Below are 20,501 nucleotides of genomic sequence, written 5' to 3'. Positions count from 1 at the left end.
CAGATTCCGATTTAGAGAATAGTATTTCAAAGAAACGAAATGCGCGCTTGATATCACAAACGCAATGTTGCGTCACTTGTACGCGGACCAATACGTGCAGCGATAGAGCAGCACGGCAATCCCGATATCCGGCTAGCATCGTTCCTAGCGAGATCTGTGAAATTCAGAAAAGGAATTCCGTACGCCGGGCGCGACCATTATCAACCGTTAGAATTTTTATAACCCCGATCGTGTAACACGATGACGATTCCGAGAGCGCGCCACGCCTCTACCGCGGCCTGCCGCCGAGCGGTGCGGAAAGATCGGGAACGACAGAGAGAGGCTCAACAAGGTCAGCTCCAGCGACCACGTGCTCGATCTTCAGATTCCGACGCATTTTCATGGATTCGGCTTTGCCCGCGCGATGAAGATAGCTATAAGGGACGAGCACCGTTGCGCGGACGCGCCTTAGAAGGGCAAACAGAATGGCGATCTGGGAATTAGATTGCGCGAGCGTACCGCGCCAGGTGCCAGGTGTAAACACACCGAGACAGGATCGTTAGTCTCCTGATATCGTCAAGCACGGCCGATCAAGTGCGCGCGAGCGTGACGCACGCTCTTCCTCGATCGCTTTCGGACTGTAGAAAACGGATCTGGTCCGAAAAATTGCGAAAGTCGCCGCAGAATCCGAACATCTCTTCTACCCATCGTCAGCGCTTGAGAGGATTTGATCCTAGAGCGCTCAATAAATGACAATATCATCATCATCATCGTCATCATCAGCGTTACACTTAAAGATGTATAAGACACTTCTCGAAACATTGAGAAAATTATTTCTAGTAATTTATATCTATTCTCTTTAACATTTTTATTTGCGCCTTCTCAACGCGCAAGAAGACATCGAGATAAATTCAAACGCGTGTACAGTCTCCTGCAAACGACTGAGACTTGACAATGGTCGACTATCGAGTCGACGATCAAAATTAATACTATTGGCTCTCGTTAATTAAACAATCAGCTCGCGAGATTACGATGAGAGAAGGGCGAAATTAAAATTCGCGCGACGGGATTTATCGGATCGATCGGTCGAGAAGGATCATCGAACACTTCCTCATTCCCGCTGCTCTCCCGCGGGATGTGAACGAACCCTGCGCCATCCCCGAGTAAATATCCTCGCAAGGACCATCCAGGCTAAGCCCTAAGCATTCCCTTGAGCTAATTAAGCAAGTATTACCTCGCGATACTGTATTATACGTTTGCATTCTGACTTCTAGCACGCGGCGCAAGATGGAAAACGCATACCGTACCGGCGATTCGCAGCGAGGCGGTGAGTCCTTAAACAGCCGGCGAATCTATTATTCCCCGGTGAATCTTGAAACGAAAACATTTGGAATCGCAGTTGATTGCGCGCCGAGTAGATTGCGAGAAACTATTATAATAAAATTGCCGGTAAAAAAATAACCTTTGGAGAAATGACGAAGAAATGGCGCGGATAAGCAATAAAATGTAGATTTGCCGTTTGCCGCGTATTACCGACGTTTGAAAAGCGAAGCTCCTCCTCAAGCTGCGCGGTATCTCCTTCGTACGTAGCATTATTACCGAGACCCCGACTCTTCCTTCTTTCCGCGTGATTGATTTACGTCGCTGACACGCCGAGAAACGCCATTAAGATCTACGAGAGGCGCCTCATCCTTTTTCACGTGTCTCCGTTTCGTTTCTTTCTTCCGTCGATTTTTTACGTGTAGGAACTGCCACGCCGCTAAGCGCCGCGCGAGACCGTTGCTCGTTGCAAGTATATACGAGCGTTCACTGTTTTTGGAGCACCCGTCAGTCGGCTACCGAAGCCATTAATTCAAGGAGATTGATACCGCGCGTTGTATGCCTGCGTAGTTTCCAGCTGATTTTGATTAATATCGTCATTAATAAAGAATACAATGTCTTAAGTATTCGTCGTTACAAATTAAATTCAAAATACCTCGCGTTCAGCCACGTTTCAATCAAAACTAATCGCGATAACTGTACAGCGCGTAAAAAGTAGCTTCAGATATAACCTCATTTTCAAAACTGTTTATATTAATTGCATAAAGCTTACTTTTGTTTATCCTAGAAGTTTCTAAAAGTGTGAACAATTTAGTGCAGTTGATGCAAGAAGAAAAAAACATTTTTGTTTTGTATCTTTATTTTCGAAATGTTAAATATTAAAATGAGATTATGCAACCTTAAACAGACATACTTACTACAGACATACGAAGAATATTGTACAGTTTCATAAAAAAAATTATATTCTAATTTTTGTCAAAAAATTTGGACAGTTTTTTAAAATGCTTGTAGCATTATTATCAGATTTCATCAAATTAATTAGAGATATTTCTAGTTTTAATTTACAATTGCGTTTTAAATCCGACAATCATACTATAGAATTGAAAAGTATATTTAATAATTGATAAGAAAATATTATTAAGCATTAAGACATCAGTTTTCTATTAAAAAATAACATTTTTTATTTCTTCTGTTATTCATATATCAATCTAATACCCAACTTACTATATTATTGTATATTCTTATTATTCAATAATAATTTTCGTGAGTTGAGACGAAAAAATATCAGATAAGAAATAACAGTATCTTCCACAAATTAGAATTTGTTTTAATACTATTTTTATCAAAACAATCACTATTGTACATTTTAAATACCTATTGTAATATTGAAATAAAAATATTACATTTTGTTGAAATTTAAGATTCCAAATTTTTCAAAGATTAAGTTACATATAAGCAAGAATATAATTTCCAATCACTGTTTAGTATAACATGTATATGAAACAATGATATTATTAAATAGAATACATTGGTTTTAATTTTTTTTAACTAATACGTTTTTCTACGCTATTTTAAAAATACGTATATTTCATTTGCAAAAAGGGTTAGATTTAAATTTTGTAAATAAAATCGCGCGGACGCGGAAATAACTTTGTTATCAAGGAACATAATGCAAAATTAGCATACGCCGAACGGTACCTGGAACTCACTTGCGAAGGCAATCCCGCGCCTTAAAAATTTATACGTGTCGCACGGTAAACGACAGACTGTATACACAAAGTATATTTCAGCCATAGAAATCCCGCATTCATCTTTGACGGCATCATTTATCTCGGGCGCAGCTTCCCCACATTGTGGAGAGATGCACCTGAACCCGTCGTAAATTTACATTAACAATAAAACGCTGAATGATTGTTTTACCATCAAGATGATAGTCAGATATTTCTATTCAAAATATATAAAAGAAAATAAATAAATAATAATAAACGAATCTGTAAAAACATTTTAATTAAAAAATTATTTCGACATTTCTGCTGCTACAAAATACAAAATTTTACTACTAATGGCAAAATATGGGAAAAATAATAAAATTTTAAACATACATGAAATATCAATGAAAATGATGTCGTGCAAAAATAAGATATTTTATGGAAGCTTTGACAATATTATTTCGGTCTCCACTTGGAAATTTACGAGACATTTCCAACAAGCATAAGTGTAGCTAAAGGGATAACGTCGGAGGGTGGCGTGCAAACGCGTTCGGGAGATTTTCCGTGCGCGCGGGGCAAAGTCGCGGCGAAACGTCGGGATCGCGTGACGGTCATAATCTACGATACGCGGGACCGTGTACATATCCTTAAAGCCTAAACGCGACGTGCACGCATACATCTCCTCCGCGAGACCTAAACGAGGACTTCCTCGTGAGATAAAACGTCGCCGTACGAGACTCAGGATCAGCGTTTCTCTTTCTCTCTCTTCCCTCTCTGCCTCGCGTCTTCCTCCTTCCTCAATGTACATACATTGCCCCCATCGACGACTTCCTCGTCCCCTTCATCGTTATCGCGAGACACAGTTGACACCGGACGAGCATTACGTAAGACGTACACGAGCCGCGGATTAAACGTGCGCGCATATGCACATAAACGCGTGTAGGTGTACGTGCATCCAAATGCACCCAGCCGCGCGGCGATGTGTGCACGCTCGCGGAGAGCAAAGCCCGCGAGCATGCAAATCCGTACACGCGTATCGGTATTAATATCGAGTGTAGGCAGGGCCGACAGCGCGGCAGCGGCAGCAACAGCGACGCGGCGGCAGCTTCGGGCAAAAGGAACAAAAGGACGGAAAGGATAATCAGACTGCGTGCGTGTACGTGTGCGTTTGTGTGCGTTTGTGTGCGTTTGACGTAGCGCGAGATGAACAAACGGATCTGACCGATGATGCCGGATCGTGATTGCCGGAGAGCTCTCTCGCGCAGCGATGATGTAGTCGCAGCGAGACGGATCCCCTCGTACCGCAATTTGTTTCGTTAAAACGTCGTGCATGTGTGATCGCTCATGGTGCACTTGGCATACGTGCGGGCTTCAATTTCCAACCCCGGATCTTCTCGATTAATACGAATTAATGAGATTGTATTCCGGCCAAGTAAGATGACATGATTTGGCGAGTTAATAAATTGGCTGAAAGGTATTTCCTTCCCAGCTTTTCCTGCAGTATTTCATATATATATATATACGCAGAAAAAAAATTGATATCAAATCAACAATTCATTGTTTCATATATAAGCAAGAATGGGAAATCTTCTTGGAAGAATTTATAATCTTAAACAGACATAATTTGCTCACATGACGAGAAAAATTGTCTTCTTAGGCAAATTGTATCTGTTTAAGATTATAAATTTTTCTACAAAGATTTTATATTCTTGCAGCTTATATATAAAACAATGAATTGTTGATTGGATACTAAATTTTTTCTATATCTATACGGTATATATATAAATCTCTCAATAAAAATTTACAACTATGGTGAATAATAAAGCATAGCGCTTTGATGTCAAAAGTAACGCGAACGCATTTTCACATCTGTGAAAAAGAAGACTGTTGCTCTGTAAGTAATGTTTCGCTTAAAGGACAGGATCCTTCGATTAGAGGATGAAGAGTATGTATGAATATTTCAAATATTTCAAATTTGCTCAATAAATGCTTCAAGTAACATTTATTACTAAAGAGAGAAATTTTAATCGGCAGTCTGTCTTTTCTACTATAGTATGACAATGAATATTAAACGTAAGGTAAATATCAGTCAACTACGTTTAATATAAATATTTTGCAAACGCGAGCCTGAAAATATGCAGATTTTCATTACCGACTGCTAATGATCCTTGCATCCTTTGAAGAAATTAGTCATTGGAATTGTGAACATAGACAATGGAGAGGCTCCTCTAAACGGAAACGGTTGACGCGCAAAAATCGCGGAGCCGTGGGTGGAGGAACAAAGGTTTCCTTAATTAATGAGGGCTCGCTCGCTAATAACGACGCTATTATTACGATACCACGGTTCATTAACATTTATCGGTAACGCAGCTGTTGTCTCGCCCGGCCTACTCGATGGCTATCGTTTAATTGGGGTCAGCCGATTAACTTGCGTTTAGCTCGGAATATACATCGCCGGCAGAAAGAGGGTCACCCGCTTCATCATCGCCTCGGTCATCGTCGATCATCGTCATCGCGATCATTAGTAGGTCGGCGATATGCCGCGCCTCGCGTCGCGATACTTAAGAATACAATTGAGCATAGTTGCTCTAAAAGTAAATAACTCATAGTGCCCATATTTACCGTGGTATACCTTAATGGAGGGACATTCAGTAAAGGTTTCGTTAGTGGTTTTGTGCGGTTAATTAACGACTGGCAATGAGATTCTTGTTAGGGAAAAGTTACCGAATACATACCAGTCTCCTAAAGCGTACCTATTCGACATTTTACATTTTTATTTTATTTTTTTTCATCAGGTACACTTGATAGAAATTTTTTGTCAACTTATATAGCTGATATAGTAATTATACGATTTTAATTTGAATTACTATGTTTATATAAAAAAAGGCTTATTGTAGAATATTTTACATTTTTTGTAAAAATTAAATCAATATTTTTATAAACTTTATCAAGTTTTCTAATTCGTACCATCACTTTTATTATAAAGAAATAATACTAATGCATGATTGATAGATAATAATAATATAAGTTATTGCTATAGAAAAAATATGTCAATTGCAAAAATTAATTCAAGCCAGTTTTATTTCGACATTCATATCTTTTCATTATGACTATTTATTAATTATTGAATATTGGATCGTTTTCTTTTCGATAAATTATTAATAAAATAAATATTAGTTAATCTTTTCTTGTACTTTTAATTCATGAATTTGATTTTTGCAAAGACGATACGATTTAAATCAAAGAATTAAAAATGCTAATGACAACACAAGACAGCCGCGTGTACATATAATTTTATTAATTCAAATGATAGACGTCGACCCTAGTTTCTAGGCCATCTTCACTGTAGTTGGATAAATAATATTCGTTACAATAGGCCTTTAATGATTATACAAGTTGACAATTTCGTCTTGATGAAAGGAAAGCGGTGCTTCGTCAATTGAACAAAGCATACGATTTAAGAGACAGGTATGCTTTAGACGATCAAGTTTCTAAGTCACACTTTTCGCAGCGTGCTACAGAAAAGCTTATAACGAACTAATTTGTTGTTACTGAAAAGTTGTACGTATAACGGTGGATTGGATGGTTGAAACATCGAACTACAATTTCAAACTTTGATTTGCACCCAAAACAGCGCCAAATAAAAATTAGCTCAAGTGGTACGCATTTGGCGACTTTCCTCCAAGTTATTACACGTTGCACAGCGGCTACCTGGAACTTCAATTTCTCGCGCTGGATCGTTTCAAGCGATAAACCCAATTTTTACACGGCGCATAAAATAGTCACACCGAGAAGAATAATATTTGAGAAAGAATAAATTTTCTTTTACACGTGTCTCGCACCTGCTCGCGATACGCGCACTTTAATTGGCTCGAAGTCGCGGCACGCGGGAACACGTGCGATGTCATTAAGCGGCAAACAGGCACGGCGATGACGATGAATAGCGAACGCGCCATACGATCGTGTCGAAGGCCGTGAAATCGTGCTTAGTATCAGCGATAGAAACTGCTGGCGCGCGCGTTTACAAATTCAAATGACCGTGATGAATGGCGCGGCGCGATGGCGAGTTGAGCGACGGACGAGCGTAATGACAAATACACGGTCGCGATAGCAATTCCCCGCGTGACGTTCCGCGGGAGGAATCCTCTCTCGCGAACCGTAATAATCGATAATTGATCGAGGCGGCCCGGCCGTTCCACCTCGGGGAAGCGTTTCCGCGGCCCTTCCATCTGCGATATACGGCGACGATTACCGGTATCATCAGAAAGCAATTATGCAAATTCAATGAATGACGGGGGGAGCGACGAGGGGGAAATCAGCGCGGAACACAGATCGACCCGAGATTAGAACCTCGGGCTTTACGCGAATCGTGGAATAAATCGTTTCAATTATTTCGCGCGCGGTCGAAGGACTTCCAAGGACGGGATCAGAAAATTGGATCTTTCGATCCCGATCCCGAGATACGCCATTAATAACTCTTTCCTTCTGCCCTGCGAAAGTCTATTTCACTTTCGTACTGTAGGAGAGAACGCGAATGCGGCCCGGCTCGCGAATAATTCGAGAATCCGCGATGGCTGCGGCCGATTACGGCCGAGAGAGTGGCTGATTTACGCCGGTGTAATTAAACGAATTAGCCACACGGCCGGCCGGCCAGCCAGCCGGCGAAATAAGAGCGGCGGCGGGCGACTCGCGAGAGAGCATCCCGGGAATGCTACTCGTTACCGAGGCGATTTCGCGGGGATAAACGGCTCGTTTCAAAAGTCACGCACGCCGCGCCCGCGTGCATGCGTGCGCAGCGCGTCGTGAGAGATAAAATCTGTTTTTTTTTCTTGTTTTTTTTTTAATTTCGACGACCGCGAAAGTTAGAGATCTCGAAAAAGGTGCTCTCGTCGTCGTCGTCGTCGTCGTCGCGGGCGCGCGCTTCGATTTCTGCGGGAATTTCTGCGAGAGATACGCGTGATCGCGTCGGGATAACTCCGAGCAAGAGTCTCACAGTAAGAATACGACTCCTTCATTTACGTGGCCCGTTGATTTGCCGCCGACGGGGTCTTATCCTGAGGGCAATTACCGCCGGTTATTCTGCCGAAGGAGGGGGCAAGGGAAGACTGCAGCATCTATTATTTTTAACCCCGCGACGCGGTGCAGCGCGGTTGGCTCTCCCCGGATTCAATTCCGCGGAGCGCGCAGGATGGAGGCGTAATGCCTGTTTTACTCGCGCGCCCCATTCGTCGGCCGTACACCGAAGACAGGTAAGAGCAGGCTTTGTTTCGAAAGCAATCGGTCTTCCGCGGGATCTCCCACGACCGCGCCGGGCACCGCCGCCGCCGCCGCCGCCGCCGACGATTCATGACAGAACAAATTACAGATCGGGAGAAAAAGACCATCGTCGGCTCGTTCGCGGCTACGTTCCTCCGTAGGGCTCTACCCCTACGCGCGCGATACGAAGTCGTGAGTCGCAAATTAATGGCGGCCATAATTTCGGCCGATAGTCGGCCGATGATGATGTATCGTTGCTAAATGCAACGGCGGAGTCGCCACGCCGTCGATTATTCACGGAATGTTAGCCGCAATCTCTTAATCGCCGCAAGGTCGCCGATGATCGCTTGAAAATCATCGGCGAAGGAAGCACCGTGCGTGGGGTGCATTGGAAAAGTAATCCTCACGCTCCTCGTCGAATTTAGAAATGTAATTTCTCGATACATGCAAATGTACACCCCATATGTACAATTGTATAATGAGCTTGCTTAAGGATTAAGTAATCTATATATAAATTAATAAAAAGAATTTTTAAATTTATAATTTGTGATCGATCTGACTCGTAGTGGAATAACAAAATTAAAAATTATAAAATGAGCACCAGACTGAGAGAAAAAATTCCTAGATTTTAATAAATATTTATTCAAACATTTATTCTAATGAAAAGTATTTACTTACGATAATCAATTTAAAAAATTATAGTCAATTAAATTAATGATTGTACAAAATAAATATTTCTTTACATTTAAATATTTCATTGCAAGTATTCGACAAATGTTTATTAAAATTTAATCATTTTTCTCTCAGTGTAAACAAATATTGGTCGATTACTAAATAGATATAAAAAATTATTAAATCAAACATAATCAAAAGTAAATCTATCTGAATTATGTGTACTTGACAAATTCTGCAGTCACGTGTAAATGTCAAAGTCTTCATTAGACGTTTCTTATTTTTTTTTCCTGACGTTCAATGAATAGAAGAACCAATTCCTTAGCAACTTTTTCTCGCCCTGTTAATTTCCATCTCATGTTTATGTGACGATCTTTATGTCCAATTATCTCCATCAATAAATTTCTAAATTATTCACTGTGATCATTTGCTGCAATTATTAACATAATTAATGTACTCTATGTCGAGATGCAGCTAATATTCACAACGAATGTTAAAATAATTCCAGCTTTGATTGCCGTTGCACTCGGAACGGAGCTCGGATAAGCGGCAAGAGGAGCTGCAACTTGCCTCGCGATACTCGTTTGCCCGAGCATTCCGACTGTTCCTTACAAAGTTCCGGGAATCTAATTTACGGGCGTCGGGTTCGCGGCCGAAGTAAGTCTTCCACGAGCGTGTGATGGACTCACGCGCGCCCGTACGTGAATCGCATCCTCGGGAGAGAACACGGATGGGACGTACATACGCCCGCGTCTCCCGGCCGCGAGCGTGTAACGAGACGAGACGGAGCGTGGCGAAGCTCCGTCGCGAGATTATGACTCGATTCGACGGAAATACGGCGTGTCTCGCGGGGCTGCTTTCGACTGACTTATTTCGACCCGTTAGCCTAATTTCTCATTCCCGCGCCAAGGACGACCAGAACGACTTCTGTTCTGCGATCGGTGTGCAGTCACACGCCGCGCCGCGCCGAGGGTAGACACACGGTCGCGTCCACCGCGCGTATACCGGTTATTATCTTTTCGCATTTTTTGGCCGAGATTATTCTCGAAACGAATGGCCCTCTTAAGCCTCCAGACCGGATCATTAATCTGGGTTCGAGGATGGCCGGGCGGGCACGCCGGCCGCGGAGAGGAGTGGATGAGCGTCTACAAAGACCTTAGTGCGCCATCTCCACAATCGCTCTTTCACGGGAGTGATTTAAATAAAGGGTAAAGGACACTTCAAGGCTGACGGCAATTCCGTTCAATTTATGCGCGCGGATCCAATATATAACCCCTCCCCCTCCCTCCCGCCCCCCTGTCGCTTTTTTTCTATTTTACGGCGGCGAGCAAGAACGAGATAAGTTTACACATTAATCAAAAGTGGAAACTGCTTCTCAAGACGCTGTACCGGCTGATCCATAAACGCAAAATCAATTGAAACTTTGAAAAAAAAAGGAACGAAGCTGCCGTGACTAACGCGTTCTCTTTCCGTCGCTAATTATTTAAAGGAAAAGAAATTAATACTAAATTTAATACGTCATCATAGGAGAAAGTTGCTGAATACATACCAATTTCCTCAAGCGTATCTATTCAATATTTAGCATATTTACTTCATTTAAGAAACATTTAGAAATAATAAAATAAAAAGTAAATAAAAAATAAGTAATGTGACAAAAATTTAAAAAGTTTTATTTTGTTTTACACACGCCGTCAACATTTCAGAAAATCAGATACATCTGATGTAAATTCTTCATCAATTTATGTAACTGATAATAACGCAATTTTATTTTAAATTACATAATTGTTATTTTTACGTAAAAAAAAGGCTTATAAATTTTTTTACATTTATTGTATAAATATCTTAATTTACAATTATTATAAAAATTAAATCGATATTTTTATGAACTCTATCAAGTTTCTTAATTCGTACCACCACTATAAAGAAATGATATTAATGTAAGATTGATAATAATAAAACTAGTAATTGTTATAAATAAAAAAAATATATCAATTGCAAAAATAAATTCAAGCCAGATTTATTTCAGTGTTCTTTTCATTATGGATTGTATTAATTATTGAATATTTGACTTTTCCGATAATTATTAATAAAATTAATATTAATTAATGGTTCCTTATATTTTTTATTGTTTTAAATAATAAATTCAATATTTTCAAAGATGATACGGTTTAAGAGATCACAAGTACACTTTAGGCAACTGGTTTTCTAAACCTACATCTCTTACAGCATCTTACAGAAAAGCTTGTAACAAATTAATTTGTTATTATTGAAAGGTTTGACTTGTAATAATAATAAACTTTGATTTGTATCCAAAATAGCATCAAATATAATAAAAAATAACTTGAGTGATACGCATTTGGCAACTCTCCCTTACATTGTAATCTCCCTTACATTCGTATAAACAAAACCTTCTAATGAAAAAGTTCTCAAAGAAAATTGGAGATAAACTACGACGGTTTTATATATACAATACGCGGGAGTATCGATCGTCAAGAGGACGGGAAAAACATATTCCCGATCGAGGGATCACAGACATGTCAATCTGCTTTCGAGACGTTGCCATCGAAGCAAACGACGTTCCCGAGGGACAGTAATGAATTCTATTCTGGCGCCCGTTCGTGCGTAAATCAATTTTGACGGGTTGAAAGAATTTCCGCGTCCGCATCGACACCAGGAAGCGGAAACTCGAGATGTACCGGTGTCGGGGTCATTTATAGCAACGAATGTTCCGTATGTTGTACGAGACGCCGCTGCGCCCGCCGCGCCGAGAGACGTTGCCGATGTCGGTAGGTAGTGACCGGCTGATGCGTGCACGGCAGGCCATCGTCGAGTACACAATCGACTACGACCTCCCGGTACAACTCTCTGCCGCGCGCACGCAGCCTCCCGAGAAAGCCACCTCTCAGATCTTGATTCACTGCCTGACATAACGCGCGGATTCTGACAGTTCGCGATACTCCAACTCGTGCGTCTGCCATATTTTCGCGCTATTTCCGCCCCGTTATCCGTGATATAATGCCGCCACTCAATCCTCTCTTTCTCTCTCACTCTCTCTCTCTCTCTCTCTCTCTCTTCTCCGTCTCCAACAATACGTCTATATCGACGATAATATCGTGGCCTTTCGATTTAATTTATAAAATGTGATTAATTAATCGCTATGCAGATGTATACTAATTCTTTTCCTGTAATTATTATAATTGCACGCCTAACTAATTTTAATTAAAGATATTTCGCTGAAATTATTGAGTAAGATAACGGACCTTATAAAAATTTAATAAGTTCAAAAAAGTTCTTCTATTGTAAATTTGTATCATCAAAAATAATACAAAAAGAGATATGAATCCATATCAGTACGATAAATGGATTTCGAGATGGTAAAGCAGCTTTTTTTTTACGCACAGCGAAAAAATAAATAATCAGATAAAAGGATTCGACACGATAAATTTGCCTCGAATATCAAATTACAAGCTACACTCACGTGTTCGTCCACAGAATACGTCAGCTCCCCGTCGTCGTAGAGAACGAACCACCTCCTCTGCCATCTCTGTAACACAGAAATCTGACTGTTAGAAGGGATATTTATAAAGTTCGCTATTTAAATACAAATGTCGAGAGAATGTTTAAATTAATACACATCTCACACTTTTAATATTATTATCATACGCTTATAATTATAATAAAAAATAAATGTTATAAAATTAAAATGTTAATATTTAAATTTTGCGAGATTAAATATGACATTTATGAATCTTTAATAACTTTTATCGCTATATTTAAAAAAAAAACGAAAGATTCGTACAATTATATATCGCTAGTGAACACTGATAATAATTAATAATTGTTATCTGTGTTAATAGTGCTAATTAGTATTACAAATTACAATTAGGAATTATTTGCAATATACTGTGAAATCTCTCTAATTGTTATTTGAATAATCGTCACAATTGTCGCAATTATTTTACAAAAAAAAAAAAAAAAAAAAATTGCAACAACAGTGGGAAAAACGGCGGTTAGAACTTTCCACGGAGCGCTTGGCAATTTACGCGGAAAGGCGTATCCTACGCCGGGAGAAAACAATTTCGCACGACTCAAGGTTGAACCTGTTCGATTCACCTTAAAGAATCTCTAAGGCCTCCCGCTACGTCAGCTGGACAATTAGCACGCGGCAGCCGTTAATTAGAAACAAAGTCGGCGGAGAGGAAAAAGAAAGAAGAAGCGCGGCCAACGAGCGCAGCAGCCGGCAGCGGTGGATCATCACGATTTCTCTTTCATTGCTGCGAGCTGCGAGCGAGACGCCCGCGCCACGTCTCGCGAAAAACGTATTGCGCCTCTTCGAACGCGGCTTTTGGATGCTCTTTCGCACTTTCGCGTTCAAACTTACACGTCGCTTCGCGAGCTTATCTCGAAAACTTCATCTATACAAATTTCTCCTTGAAAAATTTCCTCGTTCTCGTAGAGCGCGAATGAAATAGAGAGATACGCGCACGACGTATCTCTCGCGCATTGTTTCCATGCAAATATCCTGCGGTTAATAAAAGCAGCCACTTTCACCGCGCATTACCCCGACGGAAATACTCTTCGGGATTCGTTACGTACGTGGCGACGTAGCCGCGAATTTGATGGGCGCACTTCGAAAGAATCGCGACGTTTATAGAGCGAGAACTTTACACGCTATACGATTGTATGCAAATGCACACAACGTGTAAAGTTTACGTCCGACCGCATGCACAGTTATGCGATACCGGCCATATCGATTAACCTCCTTGTCTACTATAGTGATGGGCACGAATGTCCCGCAGGCGAACGCATTGACACAGAAAACGTGAAATGCTGTTTCACAATCAAATTTCCCATAAGCAGAAAAATATACGACGAGCAGAGTAGATAAAATCTCAGCTCGCGAGAAATGTGTAAAGTTGAATTACAAAGGGGAGAGAGAAGAGAGAGAAACGCTAATCAAATAATTAATAAATATTTCTTTAGATTTTTTTCTCTCGTCAAAAGTGAATTTTATTTTCAAAAAAAAGATGTTTTTAAAAATATTTATTTCGCGAAACTTTCAACCAAGTGCTTTAAATTGTTTCAGTTTGTCTATTTTTCCTTGAAAAAGGTACAATAAGTTTTTTTTGAAAGGGATAAGTGGTACAGCGAAAAACTGTTGTAGTTAGAAAAATTTCGAAAGAAATTTAAGAAATTAAAATTAAAAAATTTTATTGACATTGACTTTTAATTTCTTTACAGTTAACTGATTAGATTTAATACTTCGGTGAAGCTGAAGTTCTTGGGTGTCTATTGGCAAAAATAAAGTTGAAAAAGTTTTTAAGAAATCTTGCAGACGAACGAACGGACAAACGCTATAAAATTATAATAGTTTTTTTTCTTGTAAAACGAAACATTGATTCGGTAAAAATTTTTATCTGGAAACGATTTCTGTTTCTTTTACAATTTCTTTCTACCACACAACGCGTATTATACTTATATATGCTTGAATTTCTTAAACTTGAATTTCTAAATAGCGTCATTCATACGTGAACGACAAGATTTCATAGAAGAAACCTTGAAAGGCGCGACTGTAACGGAAACATTGCTGTCATTGATACATGTAGAACGTAATAGCGAATGTATTGAAAACGTGTCACTTGATTTGTATACACGAATCCTGGTTTACGTATAGCACTGGGGATCGATTTCGACACGCTACGGCATGACGCAGCCAAGTCCGAATCCTGGACAAAAGCGTCGTGTTGTCTGCGAACGGACAAAACGTCCGTATAGTCGTCGCCATGCGCGAATAGGCGCATAGGTACCGTTGCAAAATCACTGGACGAAGCGGCCGAGGAAGAGCAGATATCAGCCTACGCGAGGCGACGGTATCTTCATCTGGTAATTATTCACCAGGGGGCCCTATGGACCAGCCGTACGTGGACTCCGGCACGTGCGTGGGAAGATCTCTCACGGAGGAAGAGGAAGAAGAAGAAGCGAGGCACGAACAATGCGCGAAAGGATTGAGACAGTACGACGGAGAGAAAGCACGGAACTCTCCTAGAGCTAGTACTCGTAATCTCTTCCTCCTGTAGCGCGTGTCCTAAGAATTGATAGGTATTTTCTAATGCGTCAATAAACTCGTTAGATTTAGCTTCTGCATTTGGATATGTAATTTGGATCGATTATACGATATCGTTCGTCGGTCGCGATATAACAATCAATAAATCAATAAATCCATCATTTTGAGATTTTAAAACTGACCATTATCATTGTCATTTTATAACTTTTATTATTTTTACAACTTTTACTGATTTTATTGTTTTATAATATTTATTAGTTTAATTGATATATATTTCAAAACGATTGCATATAGATTTTGCCTTATTTTATAATCAAAGAATCTTGAGATTTTTACAAAGTATGAAATATTTTTTTAAGGAATGTGTCATAATTTTATTGAGGTACATCAAAAAAATTTGTATAATTCTGACCTATCACATCTTTCTGATTTCTATAAAGGCTATTAATGACGTCCAGGGATTTGGGCCTTTCCAGTTTGATAAGTTTCAATCAACAAAAGCAGTTATCAAAGTTCCAAAAGTCCAATGAAATAACTAATTGTATTATGTATTGCAAATTTAATCGCGGAATCTTTAAAGTATAACTTTGTAAAAAGAAAGATGAAAATATATCATGCATTTATGAAAATGATAAAATTAATTAAATATTTAAAAAATTAACATCAAATATAAAATATTAACTGATAACAGAGTTTGATAGTAACTAGTTAAAAGTTAAAAGTTAAATAAAATTAACAAGTAAAGTTTTTATCTAACTCTATAAATTTTTAATTTTATTAATTATTAACTTCAACTATTAAATTATTTTTAAAACACATATTTAACTTTATAATCTACATGATAATTTATATTGTAATTATTTTGTCATTTAAAGTAATTTTTAATTTTTAATTTCAATTTTAAAAAATTATGATTTTCTAACTTAATATAAATAATTTATATAAATAATTTATATAAATACTTTTAAAACTTAATTTAATATAACTTAAATTAATTTATTATTTACGCAACTTTTAACTGAATTAATTCTTTGTTGATGCAATTTTTAAAGTAAGTAAATTAATTTTACAAACCAAACAAATTTAATTTATAAAATTACTAGCGCTGACTAATAATAATAAATAAAATTGTTATTAAAGATTACTTGTATTAGTCTATATTACAGAATTCTAATTATAAATTTGTATATTATTTTAACGGTAACAACGAAAGTAAAAAAATTTTTGTAACAAAATTTTTAAATTTTCTATTAAACTTTCATAAAAAAATATGAAGTTAAAGTTTTAATACAATACATATATTGTAATAATTTCAATACAATAAGCTTCGAAAGAACGTTTCAGCCACGTGCTTAGAGAAAAAAAAACAGAAAACAAAAATTTTTTTTTCAAAAAATTTTTTTTAATTTTCAAATTGTTAAATTAATTTTTGTTAAAAGTATATGAAATAAACGTTTTAGTACAATAAGCTTCGAGAGAACGCTTCAGCCACGTGCTTTAAATAGAAGAAGGAGGGATAGGAGCCTGAGTGGGGACGGTCGATCAACCAAGTTTGTGTGGACACCACTATGCGGCGCGTTTTCTCGTGTTTAAAGTTCGTCCTCAAACTGTATATAAAGCAGAAAGAAGCTTATTTCACTATCGCTTCTCGGCTATTCTATAGCTAAGATCAAAGTGTAGTATCTGTTCTTATCAGCTTAATATCTGATACAGTCCCCATAGGGGACTCAGAATATTAAACTGATTTTTTTACCTAGGCGGATTTTCGGAGCTTGCTCCGGCTCTGCCACGGGTCAACCCGATTTTGCAGTAATTTCGGGACTGGCCCATTAAATAATTACAAAAATATTAAATAATACAACTATTCAAAGATAAAAAAATTATCAATACTTACAAATCGACAATTTTGGATATTTTTGGTCAGAAAGTTGAAAGAGTCGAAAATTTGTATTTTTACGATTGTAAAATTGTTTTTTATTATGTACATAACTTAGTACTTAATTCTCCGACATGCTATTTAATTATTCTAACAAAATTTTATGTAATGTTATTTTTGTCAAAATTTTTATTCTTTTATTTCCGGTTCGTCCGACGGATCAGAAATGTGGCAAGCTGGCAACTCGAACGTTTTTCACTCGGAGAACTGGTGCGCACTGAGTCATGAGTGCACACGCGCTACGGGCAACGTGTTTTGAACGTTTCGGTGCGCACGAAACTGGTACGCTGTTTCACTGGAAAGCCTAGTGCTGAATTTTTGCCCTTTCGTGCAAGATAAGATTTCGGCACGAACTCCCAGAGACGGTGGCAGTTCAGAGAGACATGGCTGCGCGGGACGCACGGATTAGCAATTGATTGCATTGCTAAATTTGCTTTTTTCATTATCATTTAGCAATAATGAAAAAGAATTATTAGAAAATCCGAGGAAAATTCCGAAAATCAAAAATTTTGTTCAGATGGAGCATAACCTAACGGATAAAGATGTAAGTACATTTGTTTTCATTGTTTCTGCAGATTATATTATATTATACGTAAAGTAATAATATATATTGTATAAATATAGTACCAATACTACAAATAATTATATTATTAATAATTGTATTATTAATTGTATTATTAATTATATTATTATTATTAAACAAAATAAAATTATTATTATTATTATTATTATTATTATTATTATTATTATTATCGTTGTCGTTGGCGTTGTTGTTGTTGTTATCATCGTTATCATTATTATTATTATCATCATCATCATCATTATTATTATTACCATTACTATTGTTATTATTATTATTATTATTATTATTATTATTATTATCATCATCATCATCATCATCATTGTCGTTGTGGTTGTGGTTGTTGTTGTTATCATATTATTATTATTGTTATTATTATTATTATTATTACTACTACTACTACTATTATTATTATTATTACTAATATTACTATTACTATTATTACTATTATTATTATATTACATTATTATTATTATTATTAATTATTTTTAATCTAATGGAGTCTGTGGTACAATTACCAATTAATTTTATTTTAAATTAAATTATTACAGTTTAAAAGTTATTCCGCGTTGCAAGAACAGCCTCCAAAATAATAAAATATGAATATTCCGCATTCTATATGTCTGATTCTATACTGCTCTTTAATTTTTCGTATAAAATTAATTCAGCTGGATCAATTGATAGATTAAATATTTCATCATTGACTTTAAAGTTAATAGTCAGTGCCATAATAAATTTATAAAACCAACAAAATATCACAAGAAACCGTACTGAAAATAATATGTGTGTTTAACTGGCAGTGCAAGAAACTCGCACTTTCAATGCACTTAGGCAGTGCCGCCTGCACTCGGCGAGTTTCCAGTGCGCACTCAGTGCTGCCCAGTGAAAAACGCTATAAATTATTTCTTTAATTCTATCAATAAAAAACATTTAAGAACATTTCTTAAAATCGAAGAAATATTTTGTTAACCGTATGACACGCACAAACTTTTTTGACTAAAACAAATATTTTTTGAATTAAAAAAATTTCTCTTTAGATGTCTATAAACAATTGCCGCGAGTATCAAAGGTTGATTAACATAAATAGCGTAAATAAATTGATACACCGAACTGAAACTGTGCATGAAAGTCGAGTACAGTTATACTAGAATTTAGCAGCAAAAAGAAATTTCGCTTTCGTAGTATACACGATGACATTTATATCTTACGCACTTCTTTTGATTAACATACATCAATAACATCTGATCTCTAGCTCTAAAAAAGGTTTGACATTTACGGGCACGCCTAGTGAATTAGTTACTGGCCTGAAGTCATTCGACAAAGTGCTTCAAAAAATTATCCTTGGTCACGAATGACTCATCGCGTGTAGCATGAATACTTTTTCTGCAGCCTAGGAATTTTTTTCTTTTATTTTCAGTTACGTTCTCATTTGTAGAGATTCATCATGTATATTACAAAAGATAATATTACACTCTTCTGTTAAGAACTCTCGATGAGAGTAAATGCGATTATCACGAGAAATGAGCACTTTGCATTTTTTGATCGCAAGATAGATGTTTTCAACGTATCAAGCCCGCTAATCACGAAGATTATATATACTCGCCAAGCGAATTTAAAATATTCGCGGCGCGTACAAAAGATGCGATTTCTCGCGATGTATTGTATTATACGACGCCGCCACTGTATCTCGATATCTACTTACATCCACGGGATTTCGAACGAACGTGTAAATCTCCACGTTTGTATCGAACCTTAAATCCTGATTTTATCGCGAGCTATTACACGCTTCACCTTCATGCGCGTTAATTCTTAAATGCACGTAGCATAATTGGTTGCGTAGAATCATTATAGTCTTATTACGTTCTTTTCTCTGTATTCTTACTCATCAAGAGGATAAAAAAATTTTCTTAAGTGGTGTATTGCGCGTGATAAACGCGTTCGTCCAGTACTTTCGAGTTTCCTTTTCAATAAGCAGAAGAAAAGATGATACGATTTTTTTTACGCTCTGACACACATAAATCTGGCAGAGCGCTGCGGGATATTCGTGACGATCTTCATATATAACTCGATACCGAATGCCTCGATTTTCCTCTTACGACTTCCTGGTCACCCACTGATCGGGCTTGGTATCTTCGTCGTCGGCTCGCTATTCGTGTTTGGACTCACGACCCTGTCGGCGTGGCCGCTAGCGTGCTAGCGTGCTACCCACCGTGCGGATGCCGTCGTTACTGAGGTTGCCGAAGGGACCGACCACTGATCCCCGACCACAACGGTAACGTGACCCGACGTTATTCCCTTGGCGATCCCCTATCGACGGAATCCGCGATTCGGCCGATCCTATTTCCCGACCCCGCCCGCTCGCTCGGGAATACCGCGATCGGGAAAGAAATAAAGCGGATCCTTTCTAAGGATTTCTGGTACGCCCTGATACCGTGGCCTCGACATTCCTTGTCCTTCTACTCGCATGAGTAGCAATGCAGAATGACAGCGATTGGAAATCAAGGCGCATATTAGAAAATAAATTGCACTGTATATCTCTCTCCCTTTCAATTCTCATTATTAAGTTAGAAAACCAATTACTGTAATTGCAAATGGAGAAAGTTAAAAATATGTACATTAAAGCTATTAGTGATTAATGTTAAACTCTTCTTTTTAGATTTTTTTTTTTATACGAAATATAATCAAAGTCAGAGAAATTTGATGAGTCTTGAAAAAATACTCTCGTTCTAGATTTAGCCAATTTATTTTACACACTTTATTCCGCTACGATTTCTTCGAAGAAATTTCTAGTTCTTGACTAATTGATATACGATCAGTTGCATCACTGCTTTTCAAAAGTTTCGAAGCACTTCTAGATGCTCTGCAGAGTTATGATACAGTCACGGTATCCGGATTGTAGAACCACGGTATCCGGATTGTAGAACGTTCTCCGGGAATGCCGTTTAAATCTTTAGCCACTCGAAACGAAACGAGTGACAATAAAGA

At 38.0% G+C, this 20,501-nt stretch overlaps 1 protein-coding gene and 1 non-coding gene across 5 annotated transcripts in view; one reads left to right on the top strand and one right to left on the bottom strand.

The window, feature by feature from the left end:
• The window catches only part of LOC105195559 (protein outspread), a 210,612-nt gene that overhangs the window by 83,790 nt on the left and 106,321 nt on the right, over positions 1-20,501 (bottom strand). For all 4 annotated transcript variants that reach the window (XM_039448304.1, XM_011161014.3, XM_011161011.3 and 1 more), the window contains exon 3: positions 12,415-12,480. In XM_039448304.1, coding sequence (XP_039304238.1) covers positions 12,415-12,480 — 66 coding nt within the window. The remainder of the gene's footprint in view (positions 1-12,414; positions 12,481-20,501) is intronic.
• LOC113003788 lies at positions 16,641-16,835 on the top strand. The gene has a single exon (XR_003268682.1). It is a non-coding gene; the product is annotated as a U2 spliceosomal RNA (small nuclear RNA).

Source organism: Solenopsis invicta, chromosome 4, assembly GCF_016802725.1.
Source record: "Solenopsis invicta isolate M01_SB chromosome 4, UNIL_Sinv_3.0, whole genome shotgun sequence".
NCBI classification, from domain to species: domain Eukaryota; kingdom Metazoa; phylum Arthropoda; class Insecta; order Hymenoptera; family Formicidae; genus Solenopsis; species Solenopsis invicta.
The sequence above is the reverse complement of the archived record's forward strand: the minus strand, read 5'-3'. Positions and strand labels throughout refer to the sequence as shown.